This window comes from Eremomyces bilateralis, assembly GCF_010015585.1.
Source record: "Eremomyces bilateralis CBS 781.70 unplaced genomic scaffold P152scaffold_2, whole genome shotgun sequence".
Taxonomy (NCBI): domain Eukaryota; kingdom Fungi; phylum Ascomycota; class Dothideomycetes; order Eremomycetales; family Eremomycetaceae; genus Eremomyces; species Eremomyces bilateralis.
Window position 1 is genome coordinate 915936 of NW_022985068.1, and position 13771 is coordinate 929706.

Here is a 13771-nt window from a genome sequence, read left to right on the forward strand (position 1 = left end):
AAATGATCCGCCGAAGACGTCCTTGGGAAACTCGGTTCGGATGGGGCTTAGGATACCAAAGTTATCCGCCGTGTTCTGAGAGTCTTGATTAACGTGGTCAAAGCCTGTCATGTGGAATTCCTCAGAGCGTGGGGACGCCAGCGGCTCGGGGAATGTTTCTGGTCGCGAAGGTAGAATCGGGGCGTCGGTGCCGGTCATTAGAACGTCACTGTCTTTAGGCAGCTCAGGTGCCACTGAAGGATGAAAAGAGGAGCGATCGAAATCCGGCTTCCGTAGACTTATTTGGCGGGAGAAATTGGGCACCGTCCTCAGCGGGGTTATGGATTGGCGATCTGGCGCCTTTGAGTCCACGAGAGACTGCTCGACTAGTTTGCGTCCAGGTGGGATAACCGGTAATGTGAGCGTGGCCTCCTTTCTCTGCTCCTTCGCATCGTCATTCGCCATGTGCACGTCGCCCATTGAAGGCACATCTGGAACATGCTTAGCCTCAACCACGAAGTTGCTTCCCCGTGCAATCAAGTCATTGAAGCTCCTGCATCGGCCAATCTGGCCCTCCGTCCATGTGCTCCTCACCCCAGGACTCTGATCGCCCCAAAACGCCTCCGGTCGACCGATGGGACCCGCGCTCAGCGGGACACCCATACTTCCCGTGCTCGCCCGCACGGACTGGTCGCGATTTAATTCGTTATCATGGTGCGTCCGGATCGGAGGAAGCGGGCATGTCCTGGGCGTGCGCGGCTCGCTGCCGGCCGCTTCGATTTCATACCGGTCGCTGAATCCGCTCGCGGACGTAATCGTCGACACGGTGCTTGGGAAGCCGAGGCTGGCGGAGAAGCGACCACCGCTGGTCAATGCAGCGCTCAGGGCGCTGCCTTTGCGGCCGGATGCCAAACCTAATTGGGTGTCGGTTCCGCGGCCCTTGAGTAAGCCAGAGCGGAATTCTTGAAGTTGCATGATCAGGTTCATGTTGGGGCCGATCCACTTCGATCGCTTTTTGACCGCGTCATAAGCCTCTTGTACAGAAAGGTGTGGATTCTTATAAAGACCATACGCCACAATGAGTGAAGCCGAACGTGATACCCCGCATTGGCAGTGGATCAGGACTCGTTTTCGGGCCTGCACACGAGCGTCGATCACGCGTACTAGACGGTAAAGGTCAGGAACAATGTCGGTGTTATGTTCCCATGGGATGTGGATATATTCCAGCTTTTGGGTCGGTTCGGGCTGGGCCGCCTCCGCTTCTGCGAGCGAGATGGATTTCACCTCCCCTGCCTCGGCTGCAAGTCCGTTTGAAGGAGCGACAGGATCGGATGGAAGGACAGGGCCCTTGGGAGTGTCGGGGGACGAGCTTTGGGTGGAGTCGTCGCATATCGACATGGAGGAACTCCGTGAATCGTTGGTCGTCGAAAGTATCGTGGATGAAGAGGAGTCGGACGATGTCTCTGTCCATTGATTTGAGGGTTTTGGAGGAGATGCTTCTAGAGAGACATCGAATGGGTTTTTAACTTCACTCGCAACATTGAGCACAACGTCGTATTGGCCCGCAACCTCGGCCGTAGGCTCCAGGAAAAGGTCGACGCCTGATTCATAGATGCAGATCGGTCCGTTCGGGTAGCTTTCGGGTTTTTCCTCGCGCGATTGCGGGACGTCGAAGTTCGGCTCGTCCTCTTCATCCTCTTGCAGGATCTCGGCGAAGCCACGCGGTGCGGACCACTCGCGTTTGAGGGGCGGGAAGTTCGGGGCCCCGGGAGGGGCAGAGCCGGGGATGTACAAGGGAAGAGATGGCGAGGACTGAAAGTGTCGAAGGGTATTGGGACGTTTGAGCAACGGGGTTGGCGGAGGAATGGCGAGTCGAGGTGGGGGGTTAGAGCTGTTTGCTGAGGTGACGATTGTCAGACCCAGGCTGCTATTTTTCCTTTTTGGAGGGGAAGGTGGTTTGAAGAATGCGGGAGATGTGGGGGCGGAAGACAGTTGCGAAGTCGCCGCTGGAAGGGGGAACTGCGCCGTGGATATGGCTCGACCAAGTGATATACCACCGGTGGTATTCACGGCCAGATTTTTCAGATTCCTCGGCTTCTTTGCTGGCGTGCTGGGTCGCTGGAGTTCGAAGAAATGCATTGGAGTGGCCCGCGGTTTGGGGGGAGGCGGTGGCATGTCCGTCTTCAACGGTTCCGGTTCGCGGAATCGAGCTGGGTCCATGCTGTATGAGGCAGGCGAGACATTCGAAGTCGCGGGCGATTCGGTGGCAGCAGGGGATGCCTCGGCCATCGAGCTGTCCATGGTAGATATGGTTGTAGTCGGCGACGACTCGGATGACTCTGAATTCGAGGTTGAAGTGCTTCCACGTGGTTGGTGAAAGATCCCAAACGAAGGGTCCTTGGTCGTGGGACTCCTGGGGTTGCTCTCGCTCGTGCCAGGCCGTCTTATCTCGCTCTGCCCGCCTGCAGAAGGTCCAAACGACGCGTTTCGCGCTTGATAGTCCACCGATATGGATCCATTGTTCCCGTCAAACACGGACATGAGAGACGGGATATGAGCGGTGGCAGGTCGGGAAGCGCCTGGGACAGTCATGCCTGGCTTCAACAGCGTGCCAGGACGGGCAGCTTTGTCCAGGCTTCCCGCTCGCCGTTCTCGCGGTCGACCGTTCGGGTGTATCGGTCGCAGAGGAGATGGCGGGGTGATTCGAATGGTCGAGCCGGAGGGGAAGCAGGATTCCAGCTTCTTTGGAGAGGTGGAGAGGAATGAGTTGTCGTCGGGTTCGAATGACCTTTTGCGAGTAGGGCTGTCAGCTTCTTGAATGGTAACTGTGGTCGACATTATGACGATGGGGTTTGCTGGATTGAACGGCCAGAACAATGTAGATAGACTTGCTCATCAAGGCAAAATCGACCACATGTTCCCGGGCCAAAGTTCCGAGCCAGCGGGAAAGCAAGCAAAATGGGTAAAGCATGGAAGGACGAAGAGAAAACAAGACGCAGCATCATGTAAAGTGACCGAGCATGTGGACAGTTGGGGCACGATCCGGCACAGCGGCCGAAACATGAACAGCAACAGAAGGTGAGGATGTTCAATGCAGTTGGCGGGGAGAGAGGTGGGAGGGGGGCAAACCTGTCGCATGCGGAGTGCGAAGCAGGGCAACATACCGATGGGCCAAATAACCAACCAGCTTATCTCATTTGCCTGCTCTGATTTGCCTGCGAGCAGTTGAAACGGAATAACCAGATCCCTTTGTTAAGCGCCTGAAGGAGGGACAGGTGGGATTGTTGGAGGGAGAGTGAGTTGATCGGCGGCTGTGGTTTAAGGAGACGGGCGCAACTGGTGCGGCGAAGGACACCGTTTTGGCTATTATGCAATCATTATAACCGCGATGGATGGGAGGGTGAAGGCACAAAGGGGTAGATGGAGGAGAAGAATGGTTGAATGAAGAAAGGAAGTGGTCTCACAGAGACTGTGAATGCGCCGACAGCACCTAATTGAAAGGAGCGAAGTTTGAAGAGAGGGAGAGGGAGAGAGTAGGGAGGAAGAGGAGGAAGGATTTGGTAGGAAGCAAACGAATGAACGATGGAATGGCACTTGACGATGCGGAGGTGTTTTGGCGTGGACTGGGGGTTTGGGGATCTCTCTAGCCTCTCCTCTCTAATATTAGTGGTGGTGAGTGAGTCTAGCCATCCTTTGGTTCATGGTTGTATGTGTGGACATGTACCTAATTAATTCTTATTACCAACGTCCCTACTGAAGTCCTGGTGGCTTATGCAGAGCTAGTTCATACAAGCTACGACTACGGAATCCTCCATCACCCGTTGAATACCGGAATAAGATACCTGCCACCAGTGAGACCGGACTGGTGGGAACAACGGGAGGCCAGACGGTTATTTTGGGGGATATTGGGTGGCCAGTTGGAGGTGGCCCATTCACCATGTTGAGTTCCTACCTCATAGAGTCCTGACCAAGAAATGATGGCGTTAGTGGTTGCAGGCAGTTTGCAGGCGGGTTGCAGGATTATTAGGGGGAAAGCCAGTGAGCCTCAGGGAAGAAGGTCTGGGTGGCTGGTATGCGGCCGATGGAGGCGCTTGGAGTTGCCATGCAATTGGACCCGTTGTCTCACTGTCGTCGGGGATTTGGGCGGTTTGGGGGGTTGCTCCCTTAACGCCGCTGATGTTTCATGTCTCAGTATCCGTACACTGTACAGTATTATCATGATCGTACATCTAGATTTCTAATACTACTGCCGCCTATTTATCGTTGCCGCTTTGTATGCAACTTCGTCCTTCTCACTCTGCATGTCGAGCGCTTACCGGGCTGCCAGAAGAATTCCATTGATCTATCAGCAACACCATGCGAGAAAGGCGGGAAGGTGCTCAACAATACGGGCGGCACACCAAGGGAGGAAAGCACGATCGGGGTGCGCTGGTGTCTGATTCGCTAATTTCTGAGGTTCTTGCTGTAAGTTGTAACACAAGGGGCGATGGAGGACGACCGGGGACCGGCCTTACTGCATCCTTGCAGCAAGTGCGCTTAGTCCAGCCTGCTTCCATGGGCTCACCAATCCAGGGTCGCTCATTTGACCGGGATTTTTGGTTCTACATGCCTCAAAACACCCTTGTCCATGAATGAATCCAATCAACCAATCCTATGCATTTTCCAAACAAAGGGACCCTGGCAACCAGACCGAGCGTTATATCTAAAAATACTCGGGCGCCTGCAACCGCTTCCATATTCATGGGTTCTTCTAATTGGATGGATGGATGTTTGCGTGCTCACTCCGTCACTTGACCTCATTCCATTATTCAAGAACCAAATTCGGTTCATAATCATACTATTTATTAGGTGTCGTGATTAAGTTTGGGAGGCATTTGGCTTTGGATAGTTGGCGGATTGATCCTTCTACGACCCTATGGCAGAACAGATCCGTAATCATCCAATGACCCGACTGAATTGTCTACAAGGTTACCGTTCATCGGTACCATGATACCATCCTGATACTTAAATAGTAGGTGCTGACCATAACCTCGTGATGGCAGTAGAAGACAATTCATAGGAGAATCCTAATTCCCGCAATTAGTCTGTCCCTAATTGGATATCTCTCGCCTCATCCTGCCTGAACGTGGGACTCGGTCAGATCATTCTGATCCAATTCCGCCACCAACAGGCAACAAGCTACATCTGGCCGTTCAATTATTCTTAGCCCGAAGTCTGGGCTCCTGGCTTCAAGTCAACATCAGGCAATTGCCAGTTCGCTCCGAGTTCGCAATCCCAGCGTGTTCCTAACCAAAGCCCTAATGGTTTTAAGTACTGTAGTTTCACGTCCACCACAATGCATTGGGACTTTCGATGCCCGTCAGCGCTCAGTAGTCAGCACTTATCAGAAGCTTTGAGGAAGTAGAAATCCTCCGAGCCGCTAAGTCGCAAGTATCATCAAGTGTGGGTGGTGGTACAATTTACCGCATTGAGGCATAGATGATTTTAGACATCATCAAACATCATTATAGATCCACAGTTCGGCCCCTTTTAACCACTGTTTCGTCATTTTGAGGACGTGTCGAAGATGGCCGCCATGAGGATATGCTGGGTATGTCCGTCCGATCTTCCCGAAGGGCGAAGATCCTTTCATTCCCGGTCCCGGTCAGCCAGCCCCTGATCAACATCCACATTCCACAGCGAATTCGAAATTCCCCGAATTTTTCGTCTGACGAAAATCAACCTATTGAACATGAAACATCCGATGATGGCATCAAGCCTCATGACATCGCGGCAATTGACATCTGACAAACCCAAATTGAACGTCCTTTATTATTATGTATGGCATGGGATGGATCATGTTACATGTACCTAGTCATCGGACAGTCCGAAGTTATCGGGATGATACCTACTCTCCCATCTAGACGAAATCTCGTAGGTTCCGCCGTTCCTCAGCGAATGATCAACGACAGATTCCATTAGGGATGAGAAAATGCCGAATTGAGGAACGAGGATCATGATTGCGATGCGATATTAGCGACTACCTACGTGGAACAGAACATGAAAGAGCACGCGAGCCAGGCGAGTGTTTTGAAACGTTGGTACGAACAGACCATCATGTGAAATCGGTGGTTCTCTGGCCTCAGGTGTCTACTATTATTCAACGTCATCGTCGCAGTACTTCACCGTTCGTACATCAACCAGGACCTTGGGTTGAACTTTGACGGCTATGACTGAGCTCTCGGATTCTAGCAATGATGGTTCCAACGGATGGAATATACCAGGCGATTTATTCCTGTAGACCCGAAGGGAACACGACGGGAAGGGTCGACTCTAACTACTCTTTTCTCACATCACTATAAATGCTCTGCGCTTTCAATTATAGTATTGCTTCACTCATCTTAAGCAATTATAATCTGGTCCAGGGGACGTCACAACTTCACGTCAGCCGGATCAGAGCTTGTTGGATTTTCAAGGTTTTTTTTCTCTTTGCGCTTCCACAAGTCTACGCCTCTCAAAACATGTCCAAATTCATTCAGCCGCGGCCACGGCACATATTCTTCGGTAGGTGGAGGGGTTTCCGACGCACCGATCCGATTAGATCGAATGTGTCGCCATCTGGAGTATGGATAACGCTTATGCCCACTCAGGAGTCCGATGAAAGCTGGCGCCGGGGGCAGCCCATCTCCATTCCGACTAGATTAGATAAAGTGCCCCAATACTCGATGGGGGAAGTGTCGACATCTATAGAGAGACGTGCCTGAACCCAAACCGAGACTGTCAGCTTTAAACCGGGCAGAATGAGAAGAGGAAACCGACCTTCAGTTGGAGCTTACCCAACCCTCAAACCCGCAAATCCCTTTCCCTTTTTCTCACTCTTCTCCCATGATCGCCATCACCGCCTGCTCAACTGCCGCCTCCAACTCCGGATGCCGCCCCAGCACCTCCTCCAGCGCATCCCAATCTCCCAACCACCCCACCGCCCAGAAATACGCAATGGACGCCACCAACGCCCGCCGATAATCAAACTCCATATACATTCTGCCGCACCCTGTCGATTTCATCGTCGTTGTTGTCGCTGCCGTCGTCGTCCGTTCCCAAATATATTCCGCCTCTCCTGCCCCCGGCGGCTCGCGCCACAGCGAGCTCAACATCGGCCCGCACAGGTTAATCTCGACGCGCGGCACCTGCAGCACCGCCGCCGCGTACGCCAAGCTCGCGGTGCGGCGCAGATTGATGGACCCGGCGTCGGGGAGCTGGAAGGGCGCGATGCTCGGGTCGCGGCAGGCAGTGGACATCCAGAACAGGAGGTTCACGACGGCGGCTTCGTCCGGGATTGGGGCGTCGGCGACGTGGATGGAGACGTGGCGGAGGGTCCGCCGCGCGTGGAGGACGCGGCGGGCGATGAGGGAGAAGCGCTTGAGGAGGTGGATGGGGATTTTTTGGACGAGGACGTAGTCGGCGGCGGAGTTTTCAATGCTTAAGCTCACTACTGCACCTCGGAGGCGCCAGGATGAATTGGTGCCAGATTTGGTAGACGAGGACAAGAACGAGGCGGCTGGGCCCTGAGAGCTGTTCCCCATGTCACTTGGTCCCCCATTCGATGAACTACACTACGTCAGTTGAACTAAAGTGACGGGAGCTATGCGGTATACCTACCATGAGGGCGATACTGAAAACAGTGATTGATGCGTGGTAATGTTATCTGGAGTTGTGGAATAAACGTTCATGCCGCAGGCAGAACAAGGTGAATCTGGTCTGCCTGCGACAGAAGGCATATCTCTTGATGTATGGTTTCTAGCATGGCAGGGGCAAGGGATGCTGATACAAATATGGTTATATTGAAGGGCTCTACGCGGTAGTTTCGTCTCCAGATAATTTGAGGAAACGTAAACGTGTGGAACTTCCAGTATATATGACTGCTTCAAAGTTAGCTTCACGATCGTGTTAATGCAAATTGCTCTGGAAAACACACCAGTGACTTACTTAATTCGGCAAGTGACCGAATTCGCCATTAGACATTTTTTACTGAAAATCAGTAGTCGTGAGATCGAGCCCTGGACGATAAATCCCTTCCTGTGCTGGGCAATTATTTTGCTAGTCCCCAGAATACACCACACATCAGAATTGCCTCAGTCTCTTGCTTCCGACCCAGCACTTTGTTCGGCCACCTGGCCGTATAGGCAAGAAGTACTGAGAACCTATCTATCACTGCACTGGGCAAGGGTCATCTCTTTCAGACAGGTGACTGGACGTGCATCAAAAAAGATGAGAAAGATCGATTGATGATCGTATGCATAGCAATGAGGAATGCTATTTATCATCCTTCGAATCATGACTGGGCGTGTGAAAACCCTCCTGTATGAATACATGGACGTACCAATCCTCCATGTTGATGATGCGATGCGCTCTAGCTGATGGCCCATCAAACCGCAAATGCAACACCATGCAATCAATTCCAACAACTCCGCTCCATGGCCAGCATCGCAAAGTGCGCCCCCACAACTGGCCTAGCATAGAAAGTAACTCCCGGGAACTCGCTGGTCTCCGTGTCATACAGATCCGTCATCGGCTTATCGGTCCGCGTTTCGTTCAGCCACACTGCATGTCGGTCTATGATCTCCTTGCGCACGGCGGGTGATGCAACAGAGCCGACCTCGAACGCCCAGTCGGACTTGGTGTACAGGTGCCGCGAGTCCAGTGGGAGGCCGTAGCGCTGCATGACGAGGGAGTAGAAGTGGGATTGGGCGGTGTAGATGTGATGGGGGATGAAGTCTTTAGGGGAGGATTGGGTCGGCTTCGCATTCTTGTTTGACGATGAAGTGGTGCGGAATATATATGACGAAATGGTCCGTCGCCAGGACGGACCGGATTTGCTAGGTTTTCGGTGGCCTGTTAGTGGTTGTTGGCCTGAGTGAGCTGTGGGCACATCGACCTCGAGTCCTGGATGATGAGGGATCTTGGATGAAGTGCCAGGGGGGTTTGCATCCATCTTTGTTGAATGGAAACAGAGGATTGAATCGGCAAACAAGCTGTACAGCGTTGTCCAGCTTCCATACCAATGGTAAGCAAGCTTTGCATGACCGCCATCTCTTGACATTCCGTACTCCTCCCATTTCTTAATGTATGTCTCGGAGATGTTTGCGTACTGCGCCTGCTCGGTGTGGTATTCCATGACACCTGCGAGCTCGCTCATGGCTTTGATTCCAACAATACCTTTCAAGGCGAGATTGGTCTGGTTTGCCAACCATCCTGCGAAGTCATCGGTACTGAGCTGGTTCTCTGGCTCGAGGCTGAAATCCACGAGGTACTTCGTCCATTGTTTCCACAATATGTAGGTGCGATCGACCCACTGCTTCGCAAGCTTCTTGCCTCCCGGCGTGCCTCTCCAAACGCCGTCATTGTAGTCAATATACGGATCATGCTCGCAATGAGACAAGCTTGCAGGAACCGATAACGGGAAGTAGCTCTCATCCCGATCTCGAACCACAACGCTCGTGGCCTTTGCAGGTGCACAAAGTGGCTTCGCCGCCAGGCCATCCGATACGCTCCCGTCTCCGCGCTGTAGGCTGTGGACAAGAGAAAGGCCCATAATAAGCATATCGCCACACTCTTCCACGGGCATGTATTCGTCTCTCCCATCCGGATGGCCCGTCTCGTTGGGAAAGTGGGCACCCAAGTCGTGCATCGAATAACGATTCGGATATTGTCCGCTCAGCTGATGCTCGAGGAGTGGCTCTAGCAGGTACGCCAGCCATCGCGGGTTGGTGTATAAGAAGAATGGAAAGCTGGGGAAAATGACGTCGACAGTCTGGCAGTTCCCGTTGGAGGAGATCTCTTTCAGGAAAATGAGGGGATTGTCGGGGGTTCCGGAGAAGCTCGTTGCGCCCAGTACCTGACGGGCGGATAGCGCCACGATATCACGATAGTTGTGAGATCCCGACTTAAATGCGTCCTCGGCCAATCGATCGGAGTAGTCCGCTGCCAGCTTCTTCGCTTTTTCGAAGTCTTTGTAGTGATACGTAATCATAGCCTCATCGGTAAGGAAGTATGATTTCCACAAAGGACGCATGTTGGTCAAGCCCCGTGAGGATGCGTACTGGACGACAGGGTCCTGTATGTGGGCGATCGTAAACAAGGTTGACTCGCTCGACTTGGAGGATGTATCATGAACGGAACTTCCTAGGTTGAAAGTCTTGCTAAAAGCAAAGACAGGCTCGTCATCCATAATGCTCCGGAAGTTGCTGTCGTTCTCATTTTGTAGCACTCCGGTGCGGGAGAAACGCTGGCGGATCTTCGCCGCGTTACCAGATTCGTAATGAACATCCTGTTAGTTGAGTTGATTAGCAAGTACCATCCCCCAAAATTTCCAAAGACGTACCGAAGGCGCTGAGAAAGCAAGTGTGCCCCACTCCCCGCGGTCCCAATGCTCTGTAAACAACGCTTCCGACCTCCTCTTCACCATCCACGTCTTCAGCGAGCGGTTCGAATCCAGTTCGAAATGCTCCAGCTGCCATTCTATCTCGCTTGATGTATCACCGCTGACCCATAGCCCGTTGAGATCGACAGATAGGACCACATCGAACGAACCGGATGCATATATGCTGAGATATGTTGCGGGAATGGATTGCCGGACGGTCGAGGTGGGCGTGATGGGCGAGAGGAAGGAAAGCACGATCTCGACCGGTTCGGAGGTGTTGGAGTGGGACGGCGAAGGGATTTCATACGTGAGGTTCGTGGTGGACGCATCGTATGACGCCCCTCGATAGTTCGGGAAAGAGACATTGTACCTAAACCGCTATAAGCTAGGAATTGGCCATATAAGGTAGGATATCGTACCCAGCATCCGGTCTAGCCTCTAGCGAATCTTGCGGCCTTCCAAGCAACGGATAGGCCAAGTTGCTCGACGGCACCGACGCGAGCACGGAGAAGCCAATCTTGTCACCGTCAGTCTCCCGCTCCCTCCCTCACACCATGGCTAGCCTACCTCTTGGCCCGTATAGAACATCGGCCATTTATTCCATGGTACATCCCTCGCATTCCCCAGCCACGTGCTGAAATACGGGTTCCGGACTGTGAGCGGGAGCGTGGGCGGCGTCAGCGTGGATGCGCATGCGGTCCCAACCGCGAGGGCAGCTGCTACGAGGCTCGCGACGTGGCCAGCCATGTTGCGGGTGAGACGAGCAACGGAAGAAGCAAAAGGAAAGGGAAAGCAAAAGCGCGGATTTCGAATAGAAATGGGAGTTCAGGTCATGGCTCGATAGTGCAGTACCGATAGACAACACAAAGGAGTCTGATGTAGTGCAGTAGACAACTTGAGGGGTAAGTGGAGTGGTGCTGTCATACGAACTCCACATGCAGGGACGCTGGTGGGCCGGGTGCCACCCTTGAAGAGGCCCTGCCGCCCTGGCCCTTCGATAGATTCGGGATTATGGAGCTTGGTTTACGGAAATACCGAAATCGGGATGGAATTAACTAATGCGTAATCATCATCGCTAGAATCTCCATTTTCCGTTGCAATTATAGGGATGGTGTCAACCAGTATAAGGCTGAATGAGCTTAGAGGGTAATGCCTTGATTGAACCTATTTGAACCTGATTTAATGCAATGAACGCATTCCTTCGAGCATGTTTTATATCAGGTAGACACTATACTGACCTCTTGTTCGTCGCATATCTGACTGCGAACCCAAGACGTAGCTGCATCTCACATCCACCATGCAGCATCGAATTAATCGTATGGATCTTCACACGATGGGTGTGAACCCCTCATAGGTCCCAGGATATGCTTCCCGCGCCTCCCCCGCCCACGCGTGTGTTCCAAGACCATCCAGTTCTCGGCAATGGTTGTCGAGTTTGCTTTGCCCCAAGTTGGCCATCGCCTCTGTCTTCGCGAAGTGCAGCGTTCGGGTATGGATGCGCCAGCGGCGGTCACTCTTATCAGTGGCGTTCCAGCACAAGAAGAGATTGCTGCTCTCAAAATATCCCATCTCAATGCTGCGGAACTTCCAAAGACCACCGGGCGTGCGGCAGTCGTAACCTGCTATTCCCTTGTTGCATCCTTCTTCGACGGGTTGTTCCGCGTTAGGGTCATTGGCGATGTCCTCGGCGATGTCAGGGAGGCTGGTCCAGGTGAACTGCGCCTGCGGAGTGTTCTCCATGCAATTTTCGAAAGGGATGGTGGCGTTCTTGGAAAACTTGAGCCTCCCGTCCTTGCAGAAGTAGATGAATTGCTGTTCGTGGATGTGGTCGACGTCGTCCTTCCTCAACTAGGTCTATTAGCAACCATATATTTACGCACCAGAGACAATATTACCGGGAGAAGGTCGTCATGAAATATGAGATCCGTCCGACATGTGAAACCCCTGGTCTGAACCCCTTCATAGTTTTCGCACGCGGTCGAGAAGGGGTCAACATTGACGGTAAGATACCCATCCTCGCCAACCATCACGCGCTTGCCGTGGAGACTAGTCTCATTCTTGATATGGAGGGTCAGGGTGTAGTTCTCAGGCTGAGTGGTAGCCGCAGCATTGCCAGAGATGCCGGTATCACGTGCGTTGAGCGGAAGATACTCCACTTGCACTTCGAACCTCTGGCTTTCACCGCCGAGGATTAGGACCAACAGGGCAGGTATGCACATGACGAGGAGAACAATGGTGATAGGCCCCAACCCTCTTCGGGAGGGTGGATGTCCCTCGAGGGACGGCGGAGACCCATTCTCCACATCTGGAACCTTTTTCCGAGGCACCAAGACCTCATCCATTGAATCCTAGGTGACGTGTGGTTAGAAAGGTAGAACAAGACCGGAATCGAGTAAGCTGAAAAGTGATGAGATTATATGGAAACGTCAGAGTCCCTGAAAAGCATTGGTGAGACATAGGATGGCCGTTAGGCTAGCTCATGGTGTTACTTCAGTAGATTTGAGTTTCCGAGGACGTCATTGTCCCTATATATGCTCTCGTATAAAAAAGTACTCACGGCTGTCACTCACAGTCAGTGGATGCTCGGCCATCAATATGAGGAGATGTCTACGTACTCAATTTCTTCTCATCCATTGGTGCAACTGGTACGTTCCAGTACCCTGTGTGTTCAAAGCCGTGATGTTTGTCAAGTGAGTGGAATGACTTTTGATGAGTGTTTCAGTCCAAGTTGCAGTAGGAGAGGGAAGTCGAAGGAGATGTTGATAGGAGAAGCAAAGTCGCTGTAATTTACGGATTCGAGGAGTGAACCACCTTTGGATTGTGATGGCAGACGAAGGAGAATGTCAGGTGCGTACGGTAAGAATATGACAGAAATCCAATCCGATGGGGCAGGGGTGAATAACTGGCGGCTGCCTCATGGGGAACGATGCATGTCGTACTTGAGTCTGAGGAGTGTATAAAATACAGCAGGTACCTATATATCAGTAGTACCTCCCAGTTGGCACGTGTACCAGGTGATCATATGTTTCAACTCATAAGACGGGATGCATCTATTCGGGAGATTGAAGTGCAGAGAACATCTCTTACGTTACAAACGTGATAGAGTACTCGCAAATCGGCATGCTTTACAACATTGATGGAAATATCTACCGGTATAGTCCATGTCATTGCATCACCATCTATCCTCGTTGTAAGATGGTGAAAATATCATTAGGTTTTTGAACCACGATGCATGCATTGGAATGAAAATGATGAGCTTTGTAAAATTGGCTGGATGTCGTAGTCATGTGACTAGGACCCAAGTTAATATCACGTGATGATGGTGACACAGGGTTGTTTCCTTGTTGTGCCAAGCATCGGGTGTTATGTCAGCGTCCAATGTTTACATCTCCG

At 52.3% G+C, this 13771-nt stretch overlaps 4 protein-coding genes across 4 annotated transcripts; all 4 read right to left on the bottom strand.

The window, feature by feature from the left end:
- Positions 1-918: 918 nt before the first annotated feature.
- On the bottom strand, positions 919-1632 carry P152DRAFT_376575 (DSPc-domain-containing protein; the record flags this gene model as incomplete). The annotated part of the gene is made up of 2 exons (XM_033675633.1): positions 919-1233; positions 1489-1632. Coding segments are annotated over 2 exons (459 nt in total), but the record flags the coding sequence as incomplete, so codon positions are not given.
- Positions 1633-6389: 4757 nt separating this feature from the next.
- Positions 6390-7736, bottom strand: P152DRAFT_445994 (uncharacterized protein; the record flags this gene model as incomplete). The annotated part of the gene is made up of 3 exons (XM_033677888.1): positions 6390-6654; positions 6835-7566; positions 7618-7736. The coding sequence occupies 3 exons, from the start codon at positions 7734-7736 to the stop codon at positions 6390-6392; spliced, it is 1116 nt and encodes a 371-aa protein (XP_033537957.1).
- Positions 7737-8101: 365 nt separating this feature from the next.
- On the bottom strand, positions 8102-11211 carry P152DRAFT_119432 (DUF1793-domain-containing protein). The gene is made up of 4 exons (XM_033673690.1): positions 10946-11211; positions 10798-10895; positions 10340-10748; positions 8102-10285 (listed from the first exon to the last, which is right to left on the bottom strand). The coding sequence occupies exons 1-4, from the start codon at positions 11123-11125 to the stop codon at positions 8411-8413; spliced, it is 2562 nt and encodes an 853-aa protein (XP_033537958.1). The 5' UTR covers positions 11126-11211; the 3' UTR covers positions 8102-8410.
- Positions 11212-11704: 493 nt separating this feature from the next.
- P152DRAFT_470364 (uncharacterized protein) lies at positions 11705-12720 on the bottom strand (the record flags this gene model as incomplete). Its single annotated transcript, XM_033680969.1, has 2 exons — positions 11705-12226; positions 12274-12720. The coding sequence occupies 2 exons, from the start codon at positions 12718-12720 to the stop codon at positions 11705-11707; spliced, it is 969 nt and encodes a 322-aa protein (XP_033537959.1).
- Positions 12721-13771: the final 1051 nt, after the last annotated feature.

Excerpts from the sequence above, each read along its gene's own strand:
- P152DRAFT_119432 (XM_033673690.1), bottom strand. The coding sequence starts at position 11,125 with ATGGCTGGCCACGTCGCGAGCCTCGTAGCAGCTGCCCTCGCGGTTGGG. Across the intron at positions 10,896-10,945 it reads TGTTCTATACGGGCCAAGAG|ATTGGCTTCTCCGTGCTCGC; the intron begins GTAGGCTAGCCA and ends GACGGTGACAAG. Across the intron at positions 10,286-10,339 it reads TTGCTTTCTCAGCGCCTTCG|GATGTTCATTACGAATCTGG; the intron begins GTACGTCTTTGG and ends CTCAACTAACAG.